General features: G+C 37.3%; 2 protein-coding genes across 2 annotated transcripts; one reads left to right on the forward strand and one right to left on the reverse strand.

Annotated features, from left to right (window-relative positions):
* The first annotated feature begins 1367 nt into the window (after positions 1 to 1367).
* On the forward strand, positions 1368 to 2032 carry LOC140795996 (uncharacterized). The gene is made up of 2 exons (XM_073148833.1): positions 1368 to 1379; positions 1556 to 2032. Exons 1-2 carry the CDS (start codon positions 1368 to 1370, stop codon positions 2030 to 2032), a joined length of 489 nt encoding a protein of 162 aa, XP_073004934.1.
* Positions 2033 to 11003: 8971 nt separating this feature from the next.
* Positions 11004 to 13380, reverse strand: LOC140796939 (uncharacterized). The gene is made up of 4 exons (XM_073150156.1): positions 13001 to 13380; positions 12625 to 12767; positions 12402 to 12512; positions 11004 to 11772 (listed from the first exon to the last, which is right to left on the reverse strand). The coding sequence occupies exons 1-4, from the start codon at positions 13296 to 13298 to the stop codon at positions 11218 to 11220; spliced, it is 1107 nt and encodes a 368-aa protein (XP_073006257.1). The 5' UTR covers positions 13299 to 13380; the 3' UTR covers positions 11004 to 11217.
* Positions 13381 to 19041: the final 5661 nt, after the last annotated feature.

The following is a 19041-nucleotide window of genomic DNA, read 5'->3' on the forward strand; positions in this document are numbered from 1 at the left end:
GCTATGGGAAGAGGAATCCAGTTCTGCCCAGTGATCACTTTGGATTGCTCTTGACCATTTGCCCCAAGTAATGGATCTCTCTCCCTCTGTCTCTATATGCGTCAATGCGTTTGTGAGAGAGTTTGATTGCATCACTGTACTTTATATATATTATGGTTAATTTTACTTGAGTGTGTGGGATGTTTAAACTCAAAGTAATTGAGATGCTGCTTAATTGTGTTCTAAGTAGGAGTATTGGCAGTTTAAAATAGATTACTTAACGAATTGGAAGTTTCAATCTGGCATTTATAGAAGGGAAATTTGTATTTTTGATAAATTTGCGGTTTATACCCTATACGAGGCTTATATTTTATAAATATGCGCAGAAAATATCCTAACATTAGATATGTTAAGTAAAGTTAATCAAACATCTATATTAAGTTATCTATATTAAAAAAGAGTGCTGGCCCTCTTAGAAGGCTGAAGATGGTCCTAAGGCACGAGGAACGCTAGATGTTTAGCAACTCCCTTAGAGTTGTTAAGGTGGTGAATGGGTAGATAGATCACGTTGACTAGCCTATAACCCTAATGGTCCTCGAATGTAAAAGATTGATTTATAATTATTCTAAAACTAGGATTAGGATCTTGACTAGCCTATAAACCTAATGGTGCTCGAATGTAAAAAGGTTGATTTATAATTATTCTAATTTTAGGATCTGTTTCATAAGTCGTGTAAACAACGATGCAATTAACTAGTCTAGATTTTTAAACTTATAAAATTATAGTTTGGATTGAGCTAGATTGTACCAATGAATCTTGAAAAGTAATAAAAGAAAATATCTCCGTTTGAACCAAGAAAGTATTACTTTAATTTAGACTTGGATATCCCTATTATACTTTGTAGGATAAGTGGCCGAGCTGCTGGGATATACTTTGAGTTTATGGAGGGATCCATAGCTAAATTAAGTAACTAAATATATATTTTTTATTTTTAAAATATATATATATAACACAATATTTTTTTTACGAAATTATAGTTCATATTCTACATTTTTACTATTTATAAATCGAGCTATTTAATTTAGTAAATATGTGTAGAAAATATTTTGGATTAGATTTGAACTAATACTATGAGAATATTCTACTAAGTAGAGATATTTTATTTCTAAAATAATTAAAATGCCTTTAGTCGATTATTAAAATATCTTGCTCGGTCTCACCAAACGAGGCCACAACCAGGAAATATTTTCCAATGCTGGTATACTTTTTAGCATTTCAGTATCCACTACTATGTTGACTTGCTACTTGATCTCTAAAATACTTTTCAGTCACTTCTTTTCATGTGAGGTAATTTTGCATTCAAAGAAATTAATTTTAGTAATCGGTGAATGAACTCCAGTGTATGATACTTTGCAAAACCATAGTAGCAGTTGTGTTATTTTAAAAATTAAACTTGCCAATCAACTAGGTCAGTATCAAGTATTCTTGATATGCAACATGATATATTCAGCTCGGTAGCTCTACAATCTTATCTGTTTACAAATGAACGAATACTCTCTTACTTCACTGTACGTAGCTGAGCAAGCTACCTGCAGAATTTCTGGAATGCAAGCAGCTTAAGAAGTTCATTGGAGGCAAGATACACATTGGGTTGCAGAAGGACTTGCATGTTGCTACCATCCATCTGAAGGCCATCAGGCTTCCTCAGACGCATAGAGAGGAACGAACCACTCAAGCAGAGAAGGCCATCGAGCATCTCAACTCTGCTAGGAAAGTCATCTTCGGCGGCGACATGAACTGGGATGATGAGTCTGATGGACGTTTCCCTTTGCTGGACGGGTGGGTGGATGCACGGACAGAGCTAAAGGGTGGTAGTGGTGAAGATGGATGGACTTTTGACACTACAGCTAATCCTATGCTGCAAGGGAGGAAGCCATTATTGCAGAAGAGGTTGGATAGGTTCATGTGCAAACTGAGAGATTTTAGATTGGTCAGCGTGGAGATGATTGGATTGGATGCAATACCTGAAGTGGGCTCCAGTTTTGCCCAGTGATCACTTTGGATTGTTCTTGACCATTTGCCTCTAGTAATGGATCTCTCTCCCTCTCTCTATATGTATGCTATGCCGGTATCAGAGTGTTATGATCCGACCACGTGAGTTAAGTCAGTCGAGTCAAGTTGAGTCAAATTAAGTTAGTTAGCTAGATTTATTTATTATTTTTAAATTTAAATAAAGTGGATAATTTGTAGGTTAGTCTGATCTACTATGACTTTACTCCTATAAATAGAGTGATTATGAGTTAATTATTATTGTGGAATGAGATATGAGTTTAGTTATTTTATTATCTTAATTTTTATTATAGTCATTTGTTATGACCCAGCTTCCTAAATCTTTCTATTTCTGCATTACTATTCCTACACTTGATCTATTTGAGTCATGTAATTTCTATTTTACTAGTGTTTGAGTCACTTGAGTCATGGACCACTTAGCTAGATGGTCATGTGTAGCCACTATATAAAGTGTGGTGAGCACCCAAATCAATTTTTCGTAGCTCTCTCTCTCTCTCTCTTATCACCCTCCTCTAGCAACTAGCGGTGCCCACAGACCGAGCCTACTAGCTGCAACTCTCCCCCATCCTCGGCTAACTTTTCCCTCTTCTCCATTACTTACTCCTTAGTCTTTAGCTACTCTCTCACTTCACCCTTAGTACCACCTCAACTCCCTAACCTAGCTCATCCCTCACCTCGGCCACAACCTCCTCAATAGAGCTATAGTTTTCCTCTCTCATAGTAGTCTCTCATAGTAGACCCGCCACCCCATCCCAACCGTCCTCAATTGCCACTGCTATCACTACAACTATAGCCTCATTCCACCGAGCTCTCCTAGAACCCAGCCTCCCATCTTCCAAGCCACACCTCCTCAAGCTCAATCCACCAATTGAGCCTACCAGCATCGAGCTCATCCGCACATCTCCACTAGCAGTAATAACATCGTTCGATCGTCTTTATCTTCGTAGGAGTAGATTGTAACCCTAGATTCAACTTCAAACATCCAAACCTTAGCCACCACCTTCCTTCATAAGCCATCCTATTTATGACAGTCCATCACCACCCTTGGCCATCTGCTACCCACCAAGCGAAGGAGATACACGATTTAAATAATGGAAGATCCAATATTTCACAATTGTATCTAGAATAACTAGAAAAGTGGAAACAAGATTAGATATAATTTGATCTTTATGAGCTAATCCAAAATTGTTGTAGAACGAACCTATTATGAGTTCCCAACCATGGGTCAAGTGAAATCCAATCCATAAATCAATAAAATGATCGCCGCAATATCAAATATTTATTGATATGCCTCATTAGATATGACATTCCTCCACTATTTTATTTTTATCTTTTTATCCCGACTACCAATTTATGTGAAACTAAAACTATTAGATCTCTCTATATCGTAACATTAGTATTGGAATCGATATTTCTCAGATGAGAGTTAATAGGCGATCCAAGATGAATGAGGAGGAGCAACTATGGAGGACTAGGAACTATCTCCATTCCTATAGGCGTTTCTTTAACTCTATCTCCAATAGCCACCACCGACGATGAACCACCCGCGTGGGCAAGGGCGTTGGTTGAGTCTGTGGAATCATCAAAAGAGGCCTCTAAGAGGATAAAGAAGGCAATCCAAGCGTTGATGATCATTCTCTTAGTCCAGCACAGCCACCTCGCACCAGCAGCATTATTGGCCAAAATGATAACTAGCCACCACGGCTAGAGGAGTCCACCCATAAGGGAGGTGGAGGAGAGTCCCAAACTATGGCCGAAACTCCTCCAACCATGGTGGAGACCCTCCCACCACCACAGACCGCTGCAACAATAACACTGATGCGGCCAACCTAGGAGGGTTTCAAGTCAACTTGCCCACTCACAATGGAAGCTAGGACCCAAAACCCTATTTTTCCACTGACAACAATCCAAACCCAACCAGCCCCAACCATCACGTTCGACACCTTCCTCAAACCACCCACATCCGAGCCATGGATGGCATTCATGCCAATACCAATTGGAAGGCCACCGTCGACAACTTCATTGACTATAGCCAAACTATGCTTATGGGCTCGGGTCGGCATTCTAGTGACCATCAGCAGCTTCCTCGGGCCAACTGCCATCCTGTGGTGGCTGTCGGAGACCTCTACATGGCCGAACCCGACAGCCACGTTAGTGATGATATCGCTCGAGCCAAACCACGTCGATGTGGCTTTGCCAAGGGTCTACGCCACCTCTACTCCACCGCCATGGCCACCAACCGTAGCCACTGGAGGCTAGTGGCGACACGCCATGGCTGCCGTTGCAGCAACCCGAGCCCGAGCTTACTTATCAGCTTCCACCGCCACGAGAATCCATCAGACGCCGACTGCCACTAGCCAACAAGCTTTCCCAACCGACGGCCCATGCTGCTCACAACATGCCCATAGGCCAAAAAATATTTTCAGCCCTAGGTTTAGGGTTTTGGCTATTTAGTGGATGAGATAAACTACATATATCTCGAGGCATGCTGAATTTCCGCGATCCAGCTCGACACGTCGGGTGATCCAGTTGGGAACCCATAAGCGTGTTTCAAGCCCAAGTACGAACTCGAGGATGACTAGTGGAACAACCCGATGGATCTGCATTAGCTAACTAAACTAAATATGTATGAAGACCAGTGGACCCACGAGCACAACATGAGCAAGAAGATCTAGTTCGCATTTTAGTCATCTTGAGGACAAGGTGCCGGAAGCATAGTGAATTGTTATGACTCGATCATGTGGGTTAAGTCAGTCGAGTCATTTGAATTAAGTCAAGTTAGTTATTTAGATTTGTTTATTATTTTTAAATTCACATAAAGAGGATAATCCACATGTGGGTCTGATCCACTGTGACTGTACTCCTATAAATAGTAGTGGTTATGGGTTAATTATAATAGTGAAATGAGAAGTGAGTTTAGTTATTTTATTATCTCGTCTTTATATTTTATTATAGTCATTAAATCATCTTTACTTTTGTAAGAGTAGATTGTAACTGATCCATCTTCAAGCACCTAAACCATAGCCACCACCTTCCTCTATGAGCCACCCTACTCTACAACCATCCACCATCGCCCTTGACCATTCGCCACTCTTTAACGATGGCCGCAACGTTAGATATTAACCGATTTGCCTCATTCTGACTTTCCTCCACTTTTTTATTTTTGTTTCTTAATTTTGACCTCCGATTTAAATAAACCAAAATTTTTACATTCGTAACTCGTGAGGCTACACTACAAAAATTTCTTATGTCTAGATCTAGCTTGTAACAAAAGGAGCTTCATTGCATCACTGTTCATGTTCACAGTAGTTGGTGCATTCTCTTTCTCATTGTCTTTATCGGATGCATTTGCAGGGATAAAGACAAGGAATTTCATATTTCTCATCAATGTTATCATCTTAAACAATATTTGTAGATTCCATAATAGTAGAAGTATCAAAATTGAATACTCTATATGATATATTATTATCCGATACCCTAAGATTATGCCCTCGCTACTCCTAAAGTTAAATTTAGTTAAGTGTTCGCGATCACGCAAAATATAATATTTACTATCAAAAACTCGAAAATATTTAACATTAAATTTCTTACCTTTCCATAGTTCATATGTCATCATTTTCGTACATAATCTAAAGTAGACACAATTAATCACATGTATCACAGTATTTATTGTTTCAACCCAAAACCTTTGAGTCACATTTTTAGCATGCAACATCACCCTCGTCATTTTCTACACAACTTTGTTCTTCCTCTCCACAGTACTGTTCTATTGTGGAGTTATGGGTGCTGAAAATTCATGCTTAATGGCAAGAGAGTTACAAAACATAGAATAATTTTTATTTTCAAATTCTCTACTATGGTTAGATTGAATCCTATTAATAGTAGTATATTTTTTGTTTTGCAACCTCAAGCATAGGTATTTAAAAACTGCAAAATTTTTGGATTTTTCACACAAGAAGGCAACCCAAGAAAATATGGAGTAATCATCAACCATTAAAAATATGTACCATTTACTTCCTAAAGTTTTAGTTTTTGTGGGTCCCATAAGATCAATATGAACTAGTAGTAGAACTCGATCAGTGGTAGCAACATTCATCTTTTTATGTGAGATCCTTATTTGTTTCCCGATTTGGCATGGAACACACATACTTTTCAACTTTTCTTTCATCTTAGGTATTCCTTTTATAGCTTCATGTTTGGATAAATTGAATAGTTTCTTGTGATTGACATGTCCAAGTTGTTGATGCCAAAGATTTGTAATTCCTAAGGTAGCACGGTTATATTTCAAATTATTTGAAGTTCCAACTACATAACAGTCATTAGATGTTCTAGATTTGCAATATATAATATTACCTTCATAATCTAGAATTGTATAATCATTTGAGAGAATTTTACCTCATAATTATTATCATAGAACTGACCAATACTTAGGAGATTCATTTTCAACCCTTCAACGTACAAATATTTTTAAGAATAGGTACACCTGGAGTACTTACCTTTTCTTTCCCAATTGCCTTAGTTGAATTTCTTTCACTAAAAGTCACAACTCCCCCTTCATAGTCGTCAAGCTTATATGGATTTATCACTTGACATATGTTTTGAACAACCACTATCTAAATACCACATATTAGAGTTTAGAGCTTTCAAGGTAGTACACAACATAACATTTCAAATCATTTTTTTAAACCAAAATAAACTTTGTTTTCATACCATAAATGAAATCACTCTTAGGTTTTTGTAAGCGTTTGCAATTTGGTTTAATATGCCCTAGAATGCCACAATGATAACATGTGGGTATAAAACTCTTTGTTCTTTCCTTTCCTTGAGGAGTGTGACTCATATTTACCTTTTTCACTTTTGAAGTCTCACCATAATGTTGATTCAGTTTTGACTTTGAGACATTTATCTTTTCGTTTGGAGGTTCAGCTGATGATTTCAAGTTATCTCCATTCTGAATACCTATAGAAATAAAAACAGTCTTATTATTACTTGAATCATTAGTGTATCCAAGTTCATACCTACCTTTTTCAGAAATTTGAGCTTTAGAATCTCATCCAGTTTGTTTTTCCTTTTAAGAAAGATCACATCCATCAATAATCACTCTTGTTCAAACTCAGCAATCTTTGTATTTTCTTTTGCTTCGTTCAGTTGTTGTATGATAATTTTGACCTACTCAAGTTCCACTTTGTATTTCTCCTCAACCTGGATTCTTCCAACTTCAATTACCTTGAGTCTTTGGAGTAGTCTTAGATTACTTTTCTTCAATTGAATGACTCTAGGTACAATTCATTGTATACTTTTTGTATCTCAAAATCTTTTTCTGCTTTAGGTACTAACAATTGTTACTTATCTATACTATCAAAATCAACAATAGAGTCCGTGCGAGAGAGAGAGGCAATAAAAGCGACATAGTTCTCTTGTGCAAAAATCTAGAACATTCATAGCCACGTATTTTACTATCTTAGACTTTTGTTTTTCTGTTTGAAGTTATTATTACCCACCCCAACATTAGAACTCATAGGATTTTTCTTTTTTTTGCAAAATTCTTGTTTTTCTCAAAATTCTCATCAATGTACTTGTTTAGCTTCTTCAAAATTTTAGTAAAGTTTTTAACAAACATACCTATCATCTCAGGATCTATTTCACTTTCAGTATCTGTCTCCTCTAAATCTTCTCTACTAGTGGTTAAAGCCAACACTTTGGACTTCTTAGATTTAGAGAGATTTGATTCAAAAGTTTGTAGATTTTCTACCAATTTTTTAACCTTCATAATATTAATGTCTTTACTTTTCTCAACGACTGTGACTTTAGCTTGAAACCTATCAAGGAGAGACCTAAGAATCTCGTGTACAATTCTATGTTCATGTATTCTTTCTCCTAGGTTAAAATTAGAATTGACAATATCATTGAGTTTTTTATTAACTAATCAAATGTCTCATTCTCTTCCTTGCGAAGTGAAAAAATTGAAACTTATGTGAATACTTAGATATGCTTTTATACTAATTGAAAAACGTAAAAAACGCCCTAGGAGATGAGATTTGTCACACGCTATCAATAATAATATGCAGAAAATAAAGTGTGACAAAGACGATCACAAACACAAATTTTTTTTACATGGAATAACTTAAAATCGAGTAAAAAACTACGGATACAAACTTGGGTTAAAACCAATCACTAAAACCTGTAGCAGTTAACAAGAAGCTTACAGATCACCCACTGATCCCCATGACTCAATATGTACCAATGTTGTTTGCTAGACCACGCGACACATTGCTTCTTGTGATAGGTTTCCAAACCTCAGTGACCCTCGAGATTGATCCTTCCTTCCATCTCAATGACTCGAGACGTAGTTTTTCAAGATCGAATGTAGATGAGTTGAGATGAGAACAATTCAGCACGTCCCGTATAAAACTAAGAATTGATCTTCAATAGCCTCCAAAAGGTGATCTCCAGATTAATACTAGATGGTCCTCAATCTTAGGGTTAGACTAAACCCTTTTATATTCTTAGAGATAAGATAAATATTTCTTAGAGATAAAGTATATATTTCTTAGAGATAAGATAAATATCTCTTAGAGATAAAACCAAATCTAAGTCAAATCAGGTTTCACATAACTCTAAAAATTGTAAATTCCATCGGTGTGTTTGAATGCGGTCTAATTGTGTTCGAACGTGATGATTTGAAGTGTGAACATGCTGTGAACGACCAAATATGAACCTCTGTTATTTGTGAACCCCTGCGGGTTGTGTCCGAATGGCCAAAACAAACTCTCTGTATGTGTAAACACCTACATGGTGCGTTCGAATGCGGCCCGAGTGCGTTCGAATGCCCTATTCAAACGACAGACTAAACAGCTGAATGCAGAGTGGCTATTCTTGTGCCATTAAGTACAATTTCATACTTCTTCAACCATCATGACAACGTTTAAGCACTTTAATCGATTCTAAAGTCATTTCAAATATTTTGATTTCAAAATGAATCTTCCACTTTAATATTTTTTATCAAATATCTCATATCTTATACATATGCTCATACATAAAATCTAGACACATTACATAAATATAAATTATGTTTTGAAATATAATTTGCCAATTACATAAGTACAAGTAAACCTAACATGAAGAATTTCAAAACTTCGTGTCATTCTCTGAAGCTTTAAAAGCTTAAATGCAGTGCCTCCTTCATGTGTAGTTTCTAAGATAACCTAAGCATCTCTAGCAATTTTACATGCAGAAATTCTTCAAAATTCATCTAAAGAAACACAACTATAAAAAGCATTTATTATTTTGCTATTCCAGCCAACCTTTTCATAATCAGACTTATCCCAAGAATCAACAGGTTTTTCAACTAATTGATTCTCCACCAAGTGCATAGGTGCACTCCAACTGTTTACAACGACAAGCCAAACACGCTCATCTATAGATTTCCTAAAAGCTCTCATCTAAGCTTTCAAATACCCATAGTTTCTTTCATTGAGAATAGGAGGTATAATCGAGGAATGTCCATCTCTATGAAAATCTATACTTAGTGGATCTCTCTTTGAGGTAAGAGAGTTTGCTTTAATACCAATTGAAAATATCTAGACATGTGTATGTATTTAAACCTAGGCAATATTTTTAATACTTAGCTGAAGTAGATATGCAGAATAGTAACCTAAAAGTTAAGGCAAAGATGAACAGTGAGATTTCTTTTACGTAAAAAAATTCAAACGTAAAAAAAATCACGGATCCAAACTCTAATCAAACAAATAACTAATAAACTATAATAGTTTACAAGACTAACTTACAAAACGACCCATCGATCACCACAACTTTGCTTAACTCAGTCTTATTTGTTAGATCCCGCGATTCACTACTTTTCGTGATTGATCTCCAATCTCAGTAGCTCTCAAGATTGATCTTTCGTCTTGCTGATCCTTAAGAAGAATCCTCTTTATGAAGAAGATAAGCAAACCCTAGTCGTTGTAAAAACATTGTCTCTTCAAAAACTTCACTTCAAAAATAATATCTGACGTTAGTAGCGTTAGAGCATCTCAACCTATATGTTAATAAGTTAATGCTAAATCCAAGTCAAATCTAAACTCAAGGAATTCCATATTTTGCAAAATCTTCGTGGTGCATTCTAATGCCAATCATGCTCGTTCGACTGACCTAACTTGAATTCCAAGTGCATTCAAACAACAGAAAATAGCTCTCTATATCTTCGAACACCTTCGAATGGCTGTAGACTGAACACCTGAAAACTAGTCTCAGAATTTTCAAACGCCTATAGGGTGCATTCAAATGCCTTTTGAATGCGGTGACTCTAACTCTTCAAAACTTAAAATTCTTTAGTCCGAACTTTATCAAAATTCATAGAAATGCTCATATACATGATTAAAAATACTTAGAATATTTTATACATATTTGCTAATAATAAAAACCTAATAGTAAGTCATATCATGAAAATTATCATAACCAAATCGAACATTCTATTGGGCAGAGATTAGGTCGATAGGCTATTATTCAATTAGTAGGTCATTTTGTCCAATCATTAGTTTAATAATTATTTAACAAATTTGTGGTTTATACCGTATATGTTGCAAATCGAGCTCTATAGTTTAGCAATTATATGCAGAAAATATAATAGATTAGATTTATACTAATACATTTGGGCAGGTGACACAAAAAAAAGAATATCCTGTCAACTTTAATATTTAAAACAAAAACTAAAATACCCTTGGTTGCCATTTTCTTCTCTTTTTCTCTCAATTAGGGCAAAATGTGATTGCTGAGAGTATTCTCATAATCTTTTAGTATAATTAACTTAATTTAGAGGTTTGGTTAAGTTTAGTTAATGGATCTAGCAACAAAGTATTTTCTAGGTATATTTGCTAAAATATTAGATTGGATTTATAAATAATTAAAATATAAGATGCAAACCACAAATTCATCCAAAGTGAGGGTGTCAGATATTCTATAAATGCCTGATTGAAACTTTCAATTCGTTAAGTAATCTATTTTGTACTTCCAATACTCCTCTTACTTATAACACAATTAAGCAGCATCTCAATTATTTTGAGTTTAAACATCCCAGACACTCAAGTAAAATTAATCATACATATATATAGCAATCAAGCTCTCTCACAAACGCATTGACTCATATAGAGACAGAGGGAGAGAGATCCATTACTTGGGGCAAATGGTCAAGAGCAATCCAAAGTGATCACTGGGGAGAACTGGAGCCATCTTCCTATAGTTGTTCACGGCGTGAAGGTCAGGTATTGGATCCAATCCAATCATCTCGACACTGTCCAAACTAAAATCTCTCAGTTTGCACATGAACCTATCCAACCTCTTCTGCAACAATGACTTCCTCCCTTTCAGCATAGGATTAGCTATGGTGTCAAAAGTCCATCCATCTTCACCACTATCACCCTTAAGCTCTGTCCATGCATCCACCCACCCATCCAGCAGAGGGAAACGTCCATCAGACTCATCATCCCAGTTCATGTCGCCGCCGAAGACGACGTTCCTCGCAGAGTTGAGAAGCTTGATGGCCTCCTCAGCCTGAGCCGTGCGTTCCTCCCTGTACCTCTGAGGAAGCTTGATGGCCTTCAGATGGATGGTAGCAACATACAACTCCTTGGGCAACCCAAGGCCTATCTTGGCTATAATGATCTCTTTCCCAATCTCCTCCGTAAATTGCTCGCAGTCCAGAAAACTTGCAGGTAGGTTACTCAACTACAATGACGTAATTAAAGTAGCATTTGTTAATTGCTATTGAGCTGAATGTATTTGTATTAACCACTACAATGAAGTAATAAACACTGTATGTTAGGAATAATCCATGAATATTCTCTTAAAATTAACCAGAATAACATTTTTAAAAGAGTTCAGTAACCGGCCAAAACTGAGACTGAAATGTTTCCTTTTTCTAAAACTTGAAACCTTTGTAACAAGTATAATGAAATTTGTCAAGTTTTCAATGATGGTATGTTAAAAATGAACCTATATGTACTGTCTTAAACAAGAAAATGTGTCCAGGAATATGAACCTAACCTTTCTAAATAAAATGTATTTGAGATATAATTGCCAAAAGTCTGTTTGAAAAGAAGTGGATGAAAAAAATTTCGAAATATACGGTCTAGTAATAAAATATTAAAAATAATTTATATATAATTCCTGTATCTAGTGTATATAATATTTAGCATAATAAACTAAAATTGCGAAATAATATATATAGAATAATCATATAATTACTCAATAAATATTTTCAAGTATGAGAAGAGAAGCTGCGCAATAAAACTAACTTGCTTTTTAAAATAATGAGCACTTCAACACGGTGGATGTTGAACTGCTTAAAAGTATACCAGCATTGGAAAATATTTCTTGGTTTCAGCCTCATCTGGTGAAACTGAGCAATTATACGATTTCCACCATTTGAAGCTCCGGAATATCTCGTAGATTTCTGGCGTAATCTCCTGCAGTGGAAATCATCAATTTGCAATGTGCCATTGAACAACATAGACATATATATATATATATATATATATATTTTAGTAAACATCAAAGATGGCAACATAAATCTCATGCCTGAAAGAAGACAACATCTGGTGAATGCTTCAGAATGAGGCTACTAATCGATTCCATCCGTGCGTGGATTTCCATATCTCCAGACCAGACATTGTAACTCATAATTTTTATCATTCTTGGCAACGTATATTGTTGAGTGTTTCCTGACATAGAGAGCGAATTAATCAAACAGTTGTAAGTATTTGTATATTGTAATTATAATATAATTTTCGTGTGGATAATCTTGTGATTATTTTTTGACAACTATAAGTTGAATATTTTTAGTAATTTCGCAAACTAAAGTTCATAGATACTCTTAAACAAATAAGAGATTTTAAAAGAACATACGTGCAAAAAATATAAAAATTAAATTAAATTAAGGTGGAAGCAAATTTACCGAAACGTTCCAAATGAGGAGTTCGTCCACCACTGCGACGTGACTCACTACTCCTTCCCGACTCGAGCGTGATTACCGTTCTGTCCTCGCCGTCGTCACGTTTATCCGACGGCGATGACGTGGCGAGATGCCATGCACCGACGGCCAGAAGAGCCGTCCCTGTGACGGCGGCGCTGATCTTGAGAAACGTATTGTCGTCGTCCGCCGCCTTCTCGTTCCGGTTTCTCCCGTCGCCGTCGCCATTGCCGTCGGGTTTACGAGTTGGGAATTGGGAAGAGGAGCTCTCGGAATTGCCCATCTCCTCCTTGATCTCTTCGCTTGTTCTGCTAGTTTTCTCTTTATTTGAATGGAGTTGGAGTTCACAGTGATATATATATATTAGTGGTTCCACCACTTATTCAACAAATAAGAATATATTAAACAGAGTAGAAGTGGGTGGGGATTTTCTTATCAAAAAATAAGATATTCTTTTTATCAAAAAAAAGAATATCTTAAATGAAAGTAATACTTTCTTGTTTTGGGTGGAGATTTTCTTTTACTTTTCAAAGATTCGTTCGTAAAGATTAGCTGTGTATAGGGGTGAAAACGGGTCGGATTAACTCCGACCCGCTATCCGACCCGACTTGGATCGGATTCGGATAAAAAGTTTCTATCCGATTCAGATTCGGATAAAAAGTTTCTATCCGATTCGGATTCGAATTCGGATACGGATAGAATTTTTGAAAACAATTCGGATACGGATTCGGATACGGGTCGGATATATTTTTCAGATTCGGATACGGATATCGAATATCCGTTTACCCGCATATTTTTTTAAATGATTTACAGTTTTTAGTTTGCTTATTTAAATAGTAAGTATTAATATTACTACTAATAATACCTTATATATTATTTATAGAGATTAATTTCTCTAATTTTATATATTTGACATACAAAAAAATTATTTGTTATAAAACTCTTAATAATTTTATGTTAATTATATTTAAATAAAATATTATAATTATTTTAAATATAATCAATATCCGTTTAAGATCTGATCCTTTATCCGAAAATTATCTGTATCCGTTTAGTTAGGATATAATTTTAAATTTTACTATCCGTCCAATATTCGTATCTGAATTCGTATCTGAACTAAAAATATGAATTTGGATAAGCTATGGATGTCAGTGGTCTAAAAGACAGTGTGGACCTCAAAACATGGGTACTAATCATTTTAAAGTGTGTTTATTGACTTTGGCCTACACTTTTAGTGGCCCCACCACTTATCTTACAATAAACATGACATGAGTGGCATTTTTTTGACTTTTAAATATTCATTCCTACAATTATGTAGGATAGATTTGGTGAGATGGGATTAGTGATTGAAAGAGATTTTGAAAGAGAGAGAGGAGAGAGGAGAACAGAGAGAAGAGATAAGATTGATAAAATATATAGTTATTAGATTTAAATTATGTCAGAAATAAAATTGAAATTAAATTAAAAAATATTAGAATTTATGTATTATTTATTTATTTATTGGGGAATGAGATACATTGTGCATTAGCCATTTTAAAGTTTGTTTATTGACTTTGACCTACAGTTTAGTGGCTCCACCACTTATCTTTACTATAAACATGACATCTAGTGGCACTTTTTGTCCTTTCAAATATTCATTCGTAGAAGAAATGTAGGATAGGTTTGGTAAGATGGGATTAGTGATAGAAAGAGATTTTGAAAGAGAGAGGAGAGTAGAGAGGGAAACAGGAGATAAAATTGACAGGATATATTGATAGATTTAAATTATGTAAGGAGTAAGATTGAAATCAAATTGAAAAATAGTAGAATTTATTTATCTATTTATTGAGGACTGAACTTGATTATTAAAAATTAATTAATTTGGTATTTGACAACTGAACTAGATTAGGGTTCCTGACCAAGTTTGGAGACTTTCCTTGAATTTGAACCAAACGACACCTAAAGTTCTATAATTAATCATATGAGATACATTGTGCGTTGACGACATACTCATATACTTTTTTTCGATCAATCGAATACAACTTAATATAATAGAAGAAAGGGGTATAAACAAGACAAACCTCACACTTGATTCTACTATAGACCGAACAATATTAAAGAAGCACTTAAGCACAATAATAATAGAGGAGATAGAGTTGAGGCTCTAGAAATAAGTCTCCTGCTTAGCCAATTGGTAGAATTATAGGTAGAACAACATGACTCTTAAAAAGTTGAGCATTCAACATAACTCATGAGATTACCACTAATACGACTCAGTCCATATTGGCTCTACTTGCGACATTGGATTTATTGGGATAAGACTATTTATCTAGTTGATTTTTGTTTGAAGAAATAAAGGGATTTTTACGAACGTCTGCACGCGTTGACAAAAATAGAGAACAAAAATTATACGTTCAAACGAAATCAGTCCATTAGAATGCGATTGTTCGAATGCCTGCACATGCTTGCAACGATAGAGAACTGTAATTCCGTGTTCGAACGCGATTGGGTGCGTTTGAACACACCGTGGCAAAAATTATTGATTTGTTATGGTTTTATAATTTAGTTGATGGGTCATGTGGGTGTGCCTTTATAAATATGTGGAGGAAACCCTAATTGGAGTTAATCTGATAATTGAAATCGATAATGTGTCTTTATCTGCTTCTCTTCTTACTTTAGTCATTGGCGCCCTCTCTTACCTCCTTTCCACCGCCCAAGTCTTTGGTCGGATTCATCTAATTCCTAATCCCCTTCTTCTACAAGAACTTCTCCTCCTTCACACTAAGGAATTAACCTAGCACCTATCTAGCCATTGAAAGGCTACCAAGCTAGGGTTTATTGACCTTCGGCCACTGTTCGGCTAATATCTCAAGATCTAGCCAACCAAACCCTCTGATCTTAGATTCGTTGGAAAGCTCTTTTCAAGGCGACAACATATCCAAAATTTAGAAAGATCCATCAGTTAGATTAACCGCAAGTCCCTTCGAAAGTCACGTTCTCAATTGAGTCTAGAATTGTTACGGATCGGATCAAATTGGTTCATAACAAACAGGTATTAGAGCCAATGTTCCTCGAACCATCATGGCTACCACAAGATCGAAGGTAGCTAAGCAAATGAGCAACCAAGGCATGGAGACGGACCGCATGGCTCCGTCAAGATCACCATCCCTATAGAGCTCATGAGGACGAACAAAGGGCCCTACCGATCTCATGCAAACCCTAGCGCTTATGGCACAAACGATGTTAGAAATCAAAGCAACCCTTGTTGACATAAACCAAAATCCTCCAAGGTGTACCCCTGAGCATCATCGAAGACAAGAGGATCATCTTTTACCACGAGATAGGATCCAGCGAGGACCGATCTTGGAGGCACCATGGCAACAACACGACGAACTACAAGGACACTGCACCAATTTACCACCCTTACACCCGATGGCACCTATGGCCCCATACCCAAAGGAGGAACCTTGGGAAGAGTGGAAGGAGAGCCCACATAAATCAAAGGTCCAGCAACATGAGCTGCTTCATCGAGGACGCGAGAACGGACGCAGCCAAATGCTACAACCCCGCACTATTTGAGTCGACTTTCCCAAATTCAGCAAGGGTGGCCCGTAGGATTGGATTTATAGGGTGGAGCAATTCTTCACCTATCAAGAGACACCCGACCACCAAAAGGTGCTTCTTGCCTCATTCCACCTTGAAGACATAGCGGTGAGATAATTTTAAGTAGCACATTGCGCATTCACCTTTATCACTTGGGAGGAGTTCGCCGACGCGCTTTGTGTGCATTTCGGACCCCCTGACTATGAAAGACTTCCAAGGTGCATTTCGGACCCTCTGACTATAAGACTTCCAAGCCACCTTGAGAAGCTAACCCAAAAGACTTTTGTCTATCAACAGGAGTTCGAAAGAATTAGCAACAAAATCCATGGGTGGTCGGACTCAGCTCTTAAAAGAACTTTTGTGAAAAGGTGACGGAACGATTCCTTCAAGACCTGAATTTATTGCAGGAAGCAGTCCATGCAACCAAGGAAAAATATTCACTAAATATTCTCTCGTAGTCATAAAATTATAAAACTAAGTGAAATCGATTCGTAACTCCTTGATCTACATTTTTCGTATTTACCACTTTGCATATTCGCACTGCAAAGGTAGAGGTGGTAGGTGGTCGAGATCCCAAAGAAGAGGGAGGACTCGACAAACGAGGGAGATTAGAAGTTAGGAGAGACCTTGCCGACGGTAGAGGTGGTAGGTTGGTTAAGAGGGAGGAGGGAGATTAAGGTAGAAAGAATAGAATGAAGATAGGAGGCAAGAAATCAATAATCCAATAGCATAATGAATTTAGCTGTCATCCACACCTTTATAGAGGCTAGCCAATAAGCTCTAATAATAATAACTAACCCTAATCCTAGTGCAATCCCGTTGATCGTGTTCGAATGCGCCCGATCGCTTTTGAGCATACAAAAGGCATTCTCTGTATGTGCGAACGCGCATTTCACATTCTCTGTATTTGCGAACCTAATGCAGGCGTTCGTAAGGGCGTTCGAACGCGGCCCATTTTGCTTTCGAACGCGACCTACAAAAATTTTATTTTAATAAAAATAAACAACTAATGTAATAAGAAAAAACTCTAACAAGGTGTATCATTTTGTCTCCAGGCTTCGTCGTGATATCCAAGTGGAATGCAAGGTGACTCATCCTACTACTTTGTTGGAAGCCTTCCCAATGGCTCAAATGATGGAGGAGAAGATAAAGGAGTTGAAGGCGACACACCGTCCAACATGGAGCACTAGCGACTTGCACTCTAAACCTAGACCGCCGGTCTTAGGTGTGGCACACTCGAGGTGGGTTCGGAAAACCCCAATTGGTCACCCCCACCACGGATAGCCCCTGACCCTAGGGGATAGCTATGGATGATTGGACAATGCCTCACACTAGTGAAGATCGAAGATCGACGCTCGAAGGGCCTATGCTTTTATTATGACGAGCACTTCACACCGGGCCACAAATGCTCCAAACAACCCCCTACCATCATGCTCATGGAGGAGATGATCGAGGATGATCCCATTGAAGATCTTGAGGAGCAGCAAGAGAAGGAAGGTGGCAAGACCGAAGAGGACAACCTGCTTGAAGTCTAAGTCGATCTCTCTCTTCACTCTTTTGTCGGCGAGTGCACTCCGAAAACTCTTCCGGTCAAAGGTATGATCAAGAAGAATAAAGTCTTAATTTTTATTGATTTAGGAAGCACCCTTAATTTTGTGGATTGTCGAATGGTGAGGCATTTGGGATAGGAGTCGGAGCCTTCCAACGGCTTCGATGTGGTTATCGGTGATGGCACCATGTTTAGAATGGAGGGCATATGCCGCAAGGTCCAGCTGTAAATTTAGGACCATGTCTTCCGAATTGATCTATATCCATTGGCTCTACGAGGAGCCGACTTGGTGCTTAGGGTGCAATGGCTTTGGAATCTTGGACCGGTCACCTTCAACTTCACCACCATGGCGATGGAGTTCAGTCAGGAAGGCCAACCGATCCAGCTACTAGCCGCATCAAGCAAGGAAGTCAAGGGAGCACTAAAGTCCCTAGAAGGATTGCCAAAACCTAGGTGTCGTGGGTTCCTCATGCAACTCATCGAAGGGGCCAAGGATGTAGACGATCCAACACACTTATCTGTTGACTTAAAGGCTATTTTGCTAGAATTTAAAGATGTATTCCAGCAGCCACATGGATTGCCTCAACCTAGGATGCAAGACCATCTCATCGAGATCATGCCTAGGGCGAGTCCAGCAAATATGAGGCCATACCATTATCCCTTCATTCAAAAGGAGGCTATAACAAAGATGATCCAAGAAATGTTGTCCAGCGGGGTGATAAGACCAAGTCGAAGCGCCTAGTCTTCATCGATCTTGCTCGTGCGAAATAAGGACGGATCATGGTGGTTTTGTGTGGACTATCGAGCTCTCAGTTCCATCACTATCAAAGACTGATATCACATACCGATGATCGAAGAGGCTGAATGAATTGGCGGGTGCATGTTACTTCTCAAA

This window comes from Typha latifolia, chromosome 10 (assembly GCF_019914945.1).
Source record: "Typha latifolia isolate L0001 chromosome 10, TyphaL0001v2, whole genome shotgun sequence".
Lineage (NCBI taxonomy): Eukaryota > Viridiplantae > Streptophyta > Magnoliopsida > Poales > Typhaceae > Typha > Typha latifolia.